The sequence below is a fragment of the Pseudorca crassidens genome, chromosome 12 (genome assembly GCF_039906515.1).
Source record: "Pseudorca crassidens isolate mPseCra1 chromosome 12, mPseCra1.hap1, whole genome shotgun sequence".
Lineage (NCBI taxonomy): Eukaryota > Metazoa > Chordata > Mammalia > Artiodactyla > Delphinidae > Pseudorca > Pseudorca crassidens.
The window spans coordinates 43,579,929-43,595,899 of NC_090307.1; the positions used below are offsets into that span (position 1 = coordinate 43,579,929).

The 15,971-nt window shown below is 39.2% G+C and overlaps 1 protein-coding gene across 1 annotated transcript in view; it reads right to left on the reverse strand.

Moving 5' to 3' along the window:
- Positions 1-15,971, reverse strand: part of ASXL3 (ASXL transcriptional regulator 3) — a 177,136-nt gene that overhangs the window by 10,086 nt on the left and 151,079 nt on the right. The window contains exons 10-11 of the mRNA XM_067699380.1: positions 15,310-15,415; positions 1,169-3,125 (exon numbers count right to left, since the gene is read on the reverse strand). Coding sequence (XP_067555481.1) covers positions 1,169-3,125; positions 15,310-15,415 — 2,063 coding nt within the window. The remainder of the gene's footprint in view (positions 1-1,168; positions 3,126-15,309; positions 15,416-15,971) is intronic.

Here is a 15,971-nt window from a genome sequence, read left to right on the forward strand (position 1 = left end):
TTTAAAAAATTAAAAACATGAAGCCTAACAAACATTAAATATATTTATTGTATCTCTCTATCCATCTATCTTTACATAAAGTGTATATCACTTTGAAAATAAGCTTTTGACAAAAAAATTAGACTGAAATGTTTAAAATTATTTCCTATGGAAAGCATGCTTATATTTTTCTTTTCATTGCTTCAGAAATTAAAATGCATAGCAGGGTTTTAATGGGAGCTTAATATGCATCTTTTATATCTCTAGAATCTTATTTAACAGGGACTGCTTTATTAAATAGAATAATTACAATCACACCCCTAAAAGTCAACCTTAGGAAGATCATGAGTCACATATTAAAAGTAGATGTCAGAGCAGAGCAAAATAAAGAGAAAGATTAAGAAAAACACATCTTGAGTATGTTCGTAATTCTTTGAGTTAACCTTAATTTTTAGTTTAGTTAGGCAGAGTCAATTTATATACAAGAGTTGTTTTCTGAGAGTTAAAATCTACCTGGGATCAAAATAAAATATATAAATAGGAATGTTTGTCTACAGGCTTTATTACTGTGTGAAGTTAAATACTTCTTTATTATTTTGGAAATAAAATAGTAGGATTTGTATACCTATGTATCTATAGCATCTTCCTCAGGGTTTGTGAAGTGATTTCATTGATTTATTCAAGAAATATTTAATGAGGCTCTTTCAGAAGCTAGCTCCTCTCTGTTAGGCAGAGGGGATGGTCAACATTTGTTGGAAAATGAATGAGGAGATAACACGTACCTTCATTTCTTGAGGGCAAGCCTCTGACTTTTGACTACTGCTTTCTCTAGTCCTACTGAACTTTTATAGGATGCTGAATTATCTTTCCAATTTTTCCAAGTTTATATAGGTCTCTGTCCTACACTGTGGAGTCCCCCAGAGACCCTGTATCTCGGTGGCCTGTGGGCTCCTCCAGGGCCTGTTCTCCCTCCGCCCTTCTTTTTCCTTAAACGCCAAGGTCTAAATATGTACATCTAGCTAAACTTATTGTATGAGCTCAACGCAGTCTGAAAAAGGATCATTTAATATTAGACTGGTGCTGGGAGTATTAGATTATAAACTGCTACATTTATTTTTGAAAAATTAAGTATCTAAATAGAAAAAGCCTATCTATGGAATTTCCCTTTTTTAAAAAAAAAATACCATACCTTGAGAGGTGGAACCCTTGGTTCCTCTCTTGGAGGCTGTTCTTTCTCAGATGGACTGCTGGATGAGATGCTCCGGCTTGACTGGTCATCTTCTATCCTAGCCCTCTTCTCCTTACAGATCCCAAAGCTGTGATGCTCTGCGGTTTTCCTCTTCGATATCTCAGATTCTCTACTTTCATTTCTTACCCCATCTGGGGACTTGGAGGGCTCTGACAACTTGGAAGTATGAGAGGTCTCCAACCGATTCTGTGAGCTCCCTGGCTTATGCATTTTATTTCTAGAGCCTTCTGAAAATGAAGCCTTATCCACCGATGAGATGTATTGCTTGTCCTGTAATTTAGCTGATGGGAGCTCATTTCCCTTACTCTCTGTCTCTTCAGAAAAGACAGGTAATTCCAATGGTGAAGACATCGCTTTCTTTTCTGTTCTTTGCAGGACATTATGATTTTTAACTTTTATCATTTCTGTAGAAGGAAGTTCTGGAATCGAAGCGGGATAAGCCTTCTCAGTTTCAACATGTGATTTACAAGCCTGCTGATTCAGGGTCTTATTGTGCAATTCTTCTGATGAATATGCTTCAGGAGCAATGGAAGAAGAACCCATTTTGATAGGCTCAGGAGTATTTGATAGAGGCTTCTGCTGAGAGGTAAGGCTCTCTCCCAGGGGCTTGGCAGGGGCAGAACCTTCATCTTTCTGGGGGGAGAGTGGTTCTTCAGATATGGAAGTTGACTTTCTTTGTTGATGCACCATTCTTTCATTCATGGAAGAACTGGAAATTGGAGATGTTTCTGAAGGAAGTGGCAAACTGGATATAAAAGTGGTCTCAGATGTGAGAAGCATGGAAGACACTGAAGAAGTTTCTGATGTCAAAGGTAAATCAGACATGGGCGAGGTTTCTGATGTTAAAGGTAAATTTGACACTGGGGATGCTTCAGATGTTAACGGTAAATTGGACATCAAAGACGCTTCTGATATTTCAGGTGAAGTGGATATTGGAGAGATTTCTGACATCAAAGATGCATGAAGATTTTCATCAGTGGCATTTCGCTGATTATATTTGTCCACATTTTCAGTGCTGGACACCTCAGAACAAAACGTTGTCTCGAGGGAGGCTGGGGTACATGATTCTTCTGAAGTGGATTGGGTTTCCCCTCCTGGGGATGTCAGGCTGGTACAGGCTCCCTCTGGGCTCTCAGAAGAGAAGGATGTTTCAGAGATGCAAGCATTTTCAGAAAGCTGTTCATCAGGATCACTCTGCAGCTCCATATCTACAGCGACTCCTTCACTTGGAAATTGGCCTTCTAAAGACGATGACCCTGTTTTAATTTTTGGAGTGTTGGTCTCTAGTGCAGTTTCTGGCTCCTTATGTTCTGTGTCATTGACATGAGTCCCAGATGAAGTGGAAGGAACGAGAGAGTCACAGACTTCTAGCTGATCAATGACAACTGACATCTCTTCCTGGGGAGATTCTGATTTCTCTTCCACTTTAACGTCAACATGAGGCAAAGTTTCTAAAACATCATTCATTATAACACAGGATTCCAAGTTATCTTCAGGAGGTGCTATTTGGGGCTCCTCATGAGAGTTGGCTGGACTTTCTGACTCCTCAGAAAAGTCAGGTATTGTCTTGTGATTCTCATCCTGGCACTCACAGATGCTAGTCTCTACCTCTTCCTCGATTTCTTCCTGAATCACAGATTCTTCGGGGATCAGGATGTCCTCTGATTCTGACTCTGTCATTACATCTTTACCTACGTCTACCATGGGACAAAGTGTAGCACAGAAATCAGGCTCCGGAGAAGTTGGACTTTTCATGCTTTTTGGCTGTTGTTCTTTCAAGGGAGTCTGTGCAGATAGACCAGGAAGGCCAGAGGTCCCACATGAAGAACTACTTTCAGCTCCATCATTGTTTGGTCCAGATGTGAGTTTTATAGAGTCCTCTCTTGACATGCCCAACCTGAACAGAAATTAGAAATATTAAATTATTGTTCAACCACAAAACATGAAAGGGACAACTTGGATTTCTCACCAAATACAGTATTCATAGAAGTAAATGCATAAAATTAATTTTATAATCACTAAGTAACATGTTTAGCTTATATAAACCATAAACCATAGTTTATGATGGATTAGTTTTTCTACTGCTTTTATAATCATAACTAAAATAAACTCTACTTCTGTTTAAAAAGTATTGATTTTTATTCTGTAAGTAAGGGAGACTGCATACTAAAAAGATTAAAAAAAATATGGGCTGAAAAGCAAAACAATGTATAAGACCTAAATTTTTTAAAGTCAGAAAGTAGAAGTATGTCCTTATAATAGAAAGTTACATAGTCCTTAAAGGATGCAACATCACCAAATAATTAAGATCAATGGAAGATGGGTATGTTGTAAAATCTTGAAATGGAAATGACTTCCAAAGATTAAGTTCTATTAACCCAATGTAAAAGGTGTCCATCACCATATTTTAGTACAATATCTAAGTGTCTAACCTAAGACAAGATGGAAATTTCACTAAATAAACATACTTGGGGTCATCAAAGTTGATTCTACTAGATTACATTCATGTGAGGCAAGACTTTTAAAAATTCTTTCACGTAGATCTCTTACTGTAAAGATATTCCATAAAAAGTGAGTGTAGAATATCAAGAAATAACCCAGCCTAATGTTCAGGTCATAAGGTAAAGTTTATCAGAATTGCAATCAACAATATTGTAAATCACTATTTCCTGTCATACTAAGTTACAATGTCAGCATCAGATGGTAGGGGAATATGCTGCTCTAAATGAAGTTAAATTAGAGTACAGGCAATTACAAAGATGAGCAGAAGAGAGAACATTCCCAGAGGAAGAAACATATTTGTGTGAGGAAATACCGCTATAACAGGAAAATACCTCAGTAAAATATTCTTCAACCTTTTAGTTAAATTAAATCCTCAAAATGAAAGGGAAATAAAATTGAATACACTTTTTGGGTATTTGATCATTGCGTTCTTCACTAAAATTCAGAAGGCTGAGAAAGGAAGATAGAGGACCCTTCCTTCATAATTAGTCTCTTTTCTTTCAACTTTCCCTAAGATGGGTTCAAATTAAACCACAATTTATATTATAGTGAGAGGAAAAGAATAATATAACTACACTACAGATGAATTTAGAGCAGAATAATCAGCTAGGAATAAGGTCTCCTGGGGCCAGATCAAGCAGAGATACCACTGATACTAGGTTAGATGGAGAACACACAGAATCTACCCACTGGCAGCCAAATTTCAGCTAGCTGATTAATAAGAATATTATTAAATATATTTAATATTATTAAATATCATCTATGTATATAATATATATATATCTCATATGGAAAACAGCACTGTATAAAACATACGTGTAAACATTTTATTATTTTCATGGGAAAATAGATTTAAGGTGCCATAAGGCATAGAAGGAAGACGTTCACAGCACACCACATAACCACACAAAGGAAAACTCTGACCGCCTGAAATCTAGACTGCAAATCAACAGACCAACTCCTATAATTTTGAGTTAGCATATACATGGGATCCCTACAAGAAATTAAAACGAATATAGGACAGTACTGTATTACAGGCAGAATAAGCCAATAAGAACCAAAATAAAGATCTCAAAGAGCAGAAAACTAAATCAGACAGATCTTAACTAAAGCTGAATTTCAGTGGTAACATTCTTGGGAAAACTTAGAACGATGAGAAGGCACATGGTGTCAGTCAACTGAAAATTATCTGATGCTAGGAAAATATCCCTCACATATTGAAGGAATGTAGGTAATCTAGAAGTAACAAAATTAGAAGGGTAGTCAATGAAATGTCCAAAATACATCAGTCATCCAATACGTAATCAAAGACAGGAAAAGACAAGCAAGAAGTCCAGGGATGTAAGGGGACGGAAACTCCATGGATAAACTACAGCAAGAAAAGGGTCAATCAAGTAAAAGAACTGTTTGTATTCAGAACTCAGTGATGCTGATGGGGAGTCGTGTTTACTCACAGTATTGTAGCTGTCACCTTCCAGGACAGGAGTCTTTAACTTGATATCCATGAGAGTCTACGGAGCCCCCGAATTTCATGTAAAAAATTGTAGGTGTGTGAATTTTTCTGAGAAGGATTTGCAGGTGAGCTAATTACTGAACCACACCAAGTAAAACTGGGGAAATTACTTAGTTTCACTGCCTCTCAGTTTCCTAAACCCTTTTTAAAATAAGAGTAATAATGGTACCCACCTTATAGGACTGCTGGGAGGGTTAAGTGAAACAATATTTGCAAAGCTCTTAGAAACCTATCAGAGCCAGAGTATGTTCAAGGATTGTTTGCTTGACTGAGGAAAAACTCTCTGTATGGTCTCTACAATGCAGGCTCTCTGGCATCTAGGATAGTGTGTGGCACGGAGGCGATGCTGCATGAATACTGAATTGATAAAAGCACAGGCCCAACACTCAACAAAAATTAAGGACCAGTTTTTTGGAGGTAACTAACTTGGTTATGCTTCTGCCATTACTGACAAGAGTGCTCCCAACATTCCCTTTGTCAGAAAAGGTAAGGAAGGCAGGGTTCTTAATCCTGCTGGACATGAGCACGATGGGGAAGCATCTAAAAATACAAATTCCTGGGCTCAACTCCTGGAGATCACCCATCAGTACATCTGGGGTGGGAAATCTGTACCTATTTTTAAAAGCTCCAATGAAGATTGTGATGCCAGAGGCTTGAGTAATACTGCTGGCAACTAGCCTGTAACTAGCGTGCCACAATTTTAATTTTTGAGAAAGGACATTAATTATCTCCTTTTAGCTTTGCTTAAATATGTATATGCATCCAAAGTCCTAGGGCAGCAACTGAAAAGGAGCCTTCCTACTCAAACTCAGGAGGAGGGCTACTTAGGACAACTCACCACAGGCAAGGCTGCTCCAAGTAAGCAGGCTGCTCATCACGTGATGTCTTTTTACAACGAGCGCTCATGTGAGACTCCCCCTGACGGTTTTCCTCATTTACAGGGGGAGTTTCGTGGAATTAGATCAAATGGTACAGGTTGTGTTGCCTGCAACCACCTCAGTGTCTTTTACACAAAACAACGACTTTCGAGGGGACGAGAAGATGGCGGAAGAGTAAGACGCAGAGATCACCTTCTTCCCCACAGATACACCAGAAATACATCTACACGTGGAACAACTCCTACATAACACCTACTGAAGGCTGGCAGAAGACCTCAAACCTCCCAAAAGGCAAGAAACTCCCCACGTACCTGGGTAGGGCAAAAGAAAAAACAGAGACAAAAGAATAGGGACGGGACCTGCACCAGTGGGAGGGAGCTGTGAAGGAGGAAAGGTTTCCACACATTAGGAAGCCCCTTCGCGGCCAGAGACTGCGGGTGGCAGAGGGGGAAAGCTTCGGAGCCACGGAGGAGAGCACAGCAACAGGGGTGCGGAGGGCAAAACGGAGAGATTCCTGCACAGAGGATCAGGGCCGACCGGCACTCACCAGCCTGAGAGGCTTGTCTGCTCACCCGCCGCGGAGGGCGGGGCTGCGAGCTGAGGCCTGGGCTTCTGTCGGAGCCCTGGGAGAGGACTGGGGTTGGCGGCGTGAACACAGCCTGCAGGGGGTTAGTGCACCACGTCTAGCCGGGAGGGAGTCCGGGGAAAAGTCTGGACCTGCCGAAGAGGCAAGAGACTTTTTCTTCCCTCTTTGTTTCCTGGTGCTCGAGGAGAGGGGATTAAGCGCCCTGCTTAAAGGAGCTCCAGAGATGGGCGCGAGCCGCGGCTAAAAGCGCGGACCCCAGAAACGGGCAGGAGACGCTAAGGCTGCTGCTGCCACCACCAAGAAGCCTGACTGTCCACGCCCCCTTCCGGGGAGCCTGTGCAGCCCACCACTGCCAGGGTCCCGGGATCCAGGGACAACTACCCCGGGAGAACGCACGGCGCACCTCAGGCTGGTGCAACGTCACGCTGGCCTCTGCCGCTGCAGGCTCGCCCCACACTCCGTGCCCCTCCCTCACCCCGGCCTGAGGAGCCAGAGCCCCCGAATCAGCGGCTCCTTTAACCCCGTCCTGTCTGAGCGAACAACAGATGCCCTCCGGCGACCTACACGCAGAGGCGGGGCCCAGTCCAAAGCTTGAGCCCCGGGAGCTGTGAAAACAAAGAAGAGAAATGGAAATCTCTCCCAGCAGCCTCAGAAGCAGCGGATTAAAGCTCCACAATCAACTTGATGTACCCTTCATCTGTGGAATACATGAATAGACAACGAGTCATCCCAAATTGAGGAGGTGGACTTTGAGAGCAAGATTTATGATTTCTTCCCCTTTTCCTCTTTTTGAGAGTGTGTATGTGTATGCTTCTATGTGAGATTTTGTCTGCATAGCTTTGCTTCCACCATTTGTCCTAGGGTTCTATTCGTCCGTTTTTTTTTTCTTTTCTTTTAAAAAAATTTTTTTTCCTTAATAATAATTTTTTATTTTAATAACTTTATTTTATCTTTATTTAATCTTTCTTTCTTTCTTTCTTTCCTTCCTTCCTTCCCTCCTTCCTTCCTCCCTCCCTCCTTTCTTTCTCTTCTTTCTTTCTTTTTCTTTCTTTCTTTCTTTTCTTCCTTCCTTCCTTCCTTCCTTCCTTTTCTTCCTTCCTTCCTTTCCTCCCTCGCTCCCTCCCTCCCGCCCTCTCTCTCTCTTTCTTTCTTTCTTTCTTTTCTTTCTTTCTACTTTTTCTGCCTTTTATTCTGACCCGTGTGGATGAAAGGCTCTTGGTGCTGCAGCCAGGACTCAGTGCTGTGCCTCTGATGTGGGAGAGCCAACTTCAGGACACTGGTCAACAAGAGACCTCCCAGCTCCACATAATATCAAACAGCGAAAATCTCCCAAAGATCTCCATCTCAACACCAGCAACCAGCTTCACTCAACGACCAGCAAGCTACAGTTCTGGACACCCTATGCCAAACAACTAGCAAGACAGGAACACAACCCCACCCACAAGCAGAGAGGCTGCCTAAAATCATAATAAGTCCACAGACACCCCAAAACACACCACCAGACGTGGAACTGCCCACCAGAAAGACAAGATCCAGCCTCATCCACCAGAACACAGGCATTAGTCCCCTCCACCAGGAAGCCTACAAAACCCACTGAACCAACTTTAGCCACTGGGGACAGACACCAAAAACAACGGGAACTACGAACCTGCAGCCTGCAAAAAGAAGACCCCAAACACAGTAAGATAAGCAAAATGAGAAGACAGAAAAACACACAGCAGATGAAGGAGCAAGGTAAAAACCCACCAGACCTAACAAATGAAGAGGAAATAGGCAGTCTACCTGAAAAAGAATTCAGAATAATGATAGTAAAGATGATCCAAAATCTTGGAAATAGAATAAACAAAATGCAAGAAACATTTAACAAGGACCTAGAAGAACTAAAGATGAAACAAGCCACGATGAACAACACAATAAATGAAATTAAAAATACTCTAGATGGGATCAATAGCAGAATAACTGAGGCAGAAGAACGGATAAGTGACCTGGAAGATAAAATACTGGAAATAACTACTGCAGAGCAGAATAAAGAGAAAAGAATGAAAAGAACTGAGGACAGTCTCAGAGACCTCTGGGACAACATTAAACGCACCGACATTCGAATTATAGGGGTTCCAGAAGAAGAAGAGAAAAAGAAAGGGACTGAGAAAATATTTGAAGAGATTATAGTTGAAAACTTCCCTAATATGGGAAAGGAAATAGTTAATCAAGTCCAGGAAGCACAGAGAGTCCCATACAGGATAAATCCAAGGAGAAATACTCCAAGACACATATTAATCAAACTCTCAAAAATTAAATACAAAGAAAACATATTAAGAGCAGCAAGGGAAAAACAACAAACAACACACAAGGAAATCCCCACAAGGTTAACAGCTGATCTTTCAGCAGAAACTCTGCAAGCCAGAAGGGAGTGGCAGGACATATTGAAAGTGTTGAAGGAGAAAAACCTGCAACCAAGATTACTCTACCCAGCAAGGATCTCATTCAGATTTGATGGAGAAATTAAAACCTTTACAGACAAGCAAAAGCTGAGAGAGTTCAGCACCACCAAACCAGCTTTACAACAAATGCTAAACGAACTTCTCTGGGAAAGAAACACAAGAGAAGGAAAAGACCTACAATAACGAACCCAAAACAATTAAGAAAATGGGAATAGGAACATACATATCAATAATTACCTTAAATGTAAATGGACTAAATGCTTCCACCAAAAGACACAGATTAGCTGAATGGATACAAAAACAAGACCCATATATATGCTGTCTACAAGAGACCCACTTCAGACCTAGAGACACATACAGACTGAAAGTAAGGGGATGGAAAAAGATATTCCATGCAAATGGAAACCAAAAGAAAGCTGGAGTAGCAATTCTCAGAGAAAACAGACTTTAAAATAAAGACTATTAGAAGAGACAAAGAAGGACACTACATAATGATCAAGGGATCGATCCAAGAAGAAGATATAACAATTGCAAATATTTATGCACTCAACATAGGAGCACCTCAATACATAGGACAAATACTAACAGCCATAAAAGGGGAGATAGACAGTAACACATTCAAGTAGGGGACTTTAACACCCCACTTTCACCAATGGACAGATCATCCAAAATGAAAATAAATAAGGAAACACAAGCTTTAAATGGTACATTAAACAAGAAGGACTTAATTGGTATTTATAGGACATTCCATCCAAAAACAACAGAATACACATTCTCCTCAAGTGCTCATGGAACATTCTCCAGGATAGATCACATCTTGGGTCACAAATCAAGCCTTGGTAAATTTAAGAAAATTGAAATTTTATCAAGTATCTTTTCCGACCACAACGCCATGAGACTAGATATCAATTACAGGAGAAGATCTGTAAAAAATACAAACACATGGAGGCTAAATAATACACTACTTAATAATGAAGTGAGCACTGAAGAAATCAAAGAGGAAATCAAAAAATACCTAGAAACAAATGTCAATGGAGACAAGACGACCCAAACCTATGGAAGGCAGCAAAAGAAGTTCTAAAAGGGAAGTTTACAGCAATACAATCCTACCTTAAGAAACAGGAAACATCCCAAATAAACAACCTAACCTTGCACCTAAAGCAATAAGAGTAAGAAGAACAAAAAATCCCCAAAGTTAGCAGAAGGAAAGAAATCATAAAAATCAGATCAGAAATAAATGAAAAAGAAATAAAGAAATGATAGCAAAGATCAATAAAACTAAAGCTGGTTCTTTGCGAAGTTAAAAAAAATTGATAAACCATTAGCCAGACTCATCAAGAAAGAAAAGGGAGAAGACACAAATCAGTAGAATTAGAAATGAAAAAGGAGAAGTAACAACTGACACTGCAGAAATACAAAAGATCATGAGAGATTACTACAAGCAACTCTATGCCAATAAAATGGACAACCTGGACGAAATGGACAAATTCTGAGAAATGCACAACTGCCAAGACTGAATCAGGAAGAAACAGAAAATATGAACAGACCAATCACAAGCACTGAAATTGAAAGTGTACTTAAAAATCCTCCAGCAAACAAAAGCCCAGGACCAGATGGCTTCACAGGTAAATTCTATCAAACGTTTAGAGAACAGCTAACACCTATCCTTCTCAAACTCTTCCAAAATATAGCAGAGGGAGGAACACTCCCAAACTCAGTCTACAAGGCCACCATCACCTTGATACCAAAACCAGACAAGGATGTCACAAAGAAAGAAAACTACAGGACAATATCACTGATGAACATAGATACAAAGATCCTCAACAAAACACTAGCAAACAGAATCCAACAGCACGTTAAAAGGATCATACACCATGATCAAGTGGGGTTTACTCCAGGAATGCAAGGATTCTTCAATATACGCAAATCAATCAATGTGATAAACCATATTAACAAATTGAAGGAGAAAAACCATATGATCATCTCAATAGATGCAGAGAAAGCTTTTGGCAACATTCAACACCATTTATGAGAAAAACCCTGCAGAAAGTAGGCAAAGAGGGAACTTTCCTCAACATAATAAAGGCCCTATGTGACAAACCCACAGCCAACATCGTCCTCAGTGGTTAAAAACTGAAAGCATTTCCACTAAGATCAGGAACAAGACAAGGTTGCCCACTCTCACCACTCTTATTCAACATAGTTTTGGAAGTTTTAGCCATAGCAATCAGAGAAGAAAAGGAAATAAAAGGAATCCAAATAAGAAAAGAAAAAGTAAAGCTGTCACTGTTTGCAGATGACATGATACTATACATAGAGAATCCTAAAGATGCTACCAGAAAACTACTAGAGCTAAACAATAAATTTGGTAAAGTAGCAGGATACAAAATTAATGCACAGAAATCTCTGGCATTCCTATACACTAATGATGAAACATCTGAAAGTGAAATCAAGAAAACACTCCCATTTACCATTGCAACAAAAAGAATAAAATATCTAGGAATAAACCTACTTAAGGAGACAAAAGACCTGTATGCAGAAAATTATAAGACACTGATGCAAGAAATTAAAGATGATACAAATAGATGGAGAGATATACCATGTTCTTGGATCGGAATAATCAACATTGTGAAAATGACTCTACTACCCAAAGCAATCTACAGATTCAATGCAATCCCTATCAAACTACCACTGGCATTTTTCATAGAACTAGAATAAAAAATTTCATAATTTGTATGGAAACACAAAAAGACCCCGAATAGCCAAAGTAATCTTGAGAATGAAAAATGGAGCTGGAATAATCAGGCTCCCTGACTTCTGACTATACTACAAAGCTACAGTAATCAAGACAGTATGGTACTGGCACAAAAACAGAAAGATAGATCAATGGAACAGAATAGAAAGCCCAGAGATAAACCCACGCACATATGGTCACCTTATCTTTGATAAAAGAGGCAGGAATGTACAGTGGAGAAAGGACAACCTCTTCAATAAGTGGTGCTGGGAAAACTGGACAGGTACATGTAAAAGTATGAGATTAGATCACCCCCTAGCACCATACACACAAATAAGCTCAAAGTGGATTAAAGACCTAAATGTAAGGCCAGACACTATAAAACTCTTAGAGGAAAACATAGGCAGAACACTCTATGACATAAATCACAGCAAGATCCTTTTTGACCCACCTCCTAGAGAAATAGAAATAAAAACAAAAATAAACAAATGGGACCTAATGAAACTTCAAAGCTTTTGCACAGCAAAGGAAACCATAAACAAGACCAAAAGACAACCCTCAGAATGGGAGAAAATATTTGCAAATGAAGTAACTGACAAAGGATTACTCTTCAAAATTTACAAGCAGGGCTTCCCTGGTGGCGCAGTGGTTGAGAGTCCACCTGCCGATGCAGTGGACATGGGTTCGTGCCCTGGTCCAGGAAGATCCCACATGCCGCAGAGCGGCTAGGCCCATAAGCCATGGCCGCTGAGCCAGCATGTCCGGAGCCTGTGCTCCGCAACGAGAGAGGCCACGACAGTGAGAGGCCCACATAACGAAAAAAAAAAAAAAAAAAAAAAAATTTACAAGCAGCTCATGCCCCTCAATATAAAAAACAACCCAATCCAAAACTGGGCAGAAGGCCTAAATAGACATTTCTCCAAAGAAGATATAAGATTGCCAACAAACACATGAAAGAATGCTCAACATCATTAATCATTAGAGAAATGCAAATCAAAACTACAATGAGATATCATCTCACACCAGTCTGAATAGCTATCATCAAAAAATCTAGAAACAATAAATGCTGGAGAGGATGTGGAGAAAAGGGAACACTCTTGCACTGCTGGTGGGAATGTGAACTGGTACAGCCACTATGGAGAACAGTATGGAGGTTCCTTAAAAAACTACAAATAGACCTACCATATGACCCAGCAATCCCACTCCTGGGCATATACCCTGAGAAAACCGAAATTCAAAAAGAGTCATGTACCAAAATGTTCATTGCAGCTCTATTTACAATAGCCCAGAGATGGAAACAACCTAAGTGTCCATCATTGGATGAATGGATAAAGAAGATGTGGCACATATATACAATGGAATATTACTCAGCCATAAAAAGCAACGAAACTGAGCTATTTGTAATGAGGTGGATGGACCTAGAGTCTGTCATACACAGTGAAGTAAGTCCGAAAGAGAAAGACAAATACCGTATGCTAACACATATATATGGAATTTAAGAAAAAAAAATGTCATGAAGAACCTAGGGGTAAGACAGGAATAAAGACACAGACCTACTAGAGAATGGACTTGAGGATATGGGGAGGGGGAAGGGTAAGCTGTGAGAAAGCGAGAGAGAGAGGCATGGACATATATACACTACCAAACGTAAAATAGATAGCTAATGGGAAGCAGCTGCATAGCACAGGGAGATCAGCTCAGTGCTTTGAGGGGTGGGATAGGGAGGGTGGGAGGGAGGGAGACGCAAGAGGGAAGAGATATGGGAACATATGTATATGTATAGCTGATTCACTTTGTTATAAAGCAGAAACTAACACACCATTGTAAAGCAATTATACTCCAATAAAGATGTAAAAAAAATTTTTTTTCAAGTTACAGATAAAAATTCTACAGCAGTTGGACTAGAGCAAAAAAAAAAAAAAAAACGACTTTCAAGCATTAATTGTGTATGTGGGAATTAAAGCACAAATTACTCTATCCATGATGATCTAACGTTGGTGTCAATTGTCAGCTCTTAAATCCCTCTTTCTTTCTTAGGGATCTGGCTGTCTGTGAAATTCAAATTCTGCCCAAGGAGAATATGTTCCTGTTAACCATGAGGCAAAGGAGAAACTACTTTCAAATTAGCTCAGTCAGTACCATACTTAGGTGTGACTGGTATTATTTTTAAAACACACACATACACAAATAATAATAAATTAAAAAGCGGTTATAGCCTCCTACACTATTGGTGGGCATGTACATTGGTGCAGTCACTAATGGAGAACAGTATGGAGGTTCCTCAAAAAGCTAAAAACAGAGTTGCCGTATGATCCAGCAATCCCACTCATGGGCATATATCCAGACCAAACTATAATTCAAAATGATATATGCACCCATATGTTCATAGCAGCACTATTCATAATAGCCAAGACATGGAAACAACCTAAACGTCCATCAAAAGATGAATGGATAAAGATGTGGTGTGTATATATACACAATGGAATATTACCTAGCCATAAAAAAATAATGAAATAATGTCATTTACAGCAACACGGATGGATGTACCTAGAGATTATCATACTAAGTGAAGTTAAGTCACACAGAGAAAGACAAATACCGTATGATATCACTTATATGTGGAATCTAAAATATGACACGAATGAACTTATCTATGAAACAGATTCATAGACACAGAGAACAGACTTCTGGTTGCCGAGTGGGGCTGGGGGCAGGATGGACTGGGAGTTTGGGATTAGCAGATGCAAACTATTATATATATGTAGAATGGATAAACAAGGTCCTACTGTATAGCACAGGGAACTATATTCAATATCCTATGATAAACCATAATGGAAAAGAATATAAAAGATAATGTATATACATGTATAACTGAATCACCTTGCTGTACAGCAGAAATTGACACACTGCAAATCAACTACTTGAATAAAATATGTTTTTAAAAAAGTGCTTTTACATAAAGAGGAAAATGGATAGAGTAAAGGGTAATACCTCAGGCTCTCCCCCAAATAAGGATGAAACAAATGTATATGGAGAGTCAAAATTTTTGGAAAAAAATGTGAGAATTAAATATGTGTCCAAGACTACTTATCTCTAATGCATTTATTAATGAAAATGCTTAGATTAAAAAAAAACAGGAGATTTTTACTAAAATCCAGTTAGGAAAGCCAAAATTGACTTCTATAGAATTTCATGTGCTATTTTCAGTCCAAAATGAATTTTCATGGACAAGTTATAAACCCTTGAAAATGCATTTTTTAAAATTTAAGTGCCGATATGCCATATAATTTTACCTGCAATTTCTTACACTGAGAGACTACTGCCTTTTATCACACATTTATAAAGTTTTATAGCATGTGCTAAGTGAAACGGAGAATTACATTTTCATTTCCTTCTCAGAGAAATGAGAAGATACTCTAGTACTTACTTTTCTCCATAAAACCTTTCGAAGAATTTTTCTTTCCAGGGTTCTGTTTTCTTTTCCTTTTCAATTTCTTGCCTTATCCGCAATTGCATTTCTGGAGTAAACTCTCCTAGAAAGAAAATGCTTAGATATTGAGTAAAAGTTGTCATATATTTTGCCAGTTAATAAAGAAAACATGTAACTAATTTGAATAAACTTTTATGGATGCCAAAAGGTAAAAAAGCTGAGCACTGATAATATTTCTACAGCTTCCTTTTTTATGAACATCACTCAGTCATTTAGTCTTAGACAGACTCCAAAGCATTTAGCAAATGTACTGAGTGCTAGGCGTTGTAAGTGAAAGTGTATATTCACTGTCCTTGATGAAACCAGTCTGGTGAAAGAAAAAGCACACAGTTGAGTATAATAACACAATGTGGAAAGCCCTGTATAGGTCATAAGAATAAATGAAGGGAAAGTACTTAATCCTCCCTAAATTGATTAGGGAAGACCATACATAGAACCTGATCCTTGAGTTAGCTTTTGAAAGATGACCAAGCTTTCATACAGTAATTAGTTCACAAGGCACAGAGATATGAATACGTATATTTACGTGCTTTTGAGTGGCCAGTTATGAGTAGACCACAGGATGAAATGAAATAGGAAAGGTAGGCAGTGGCCAATTA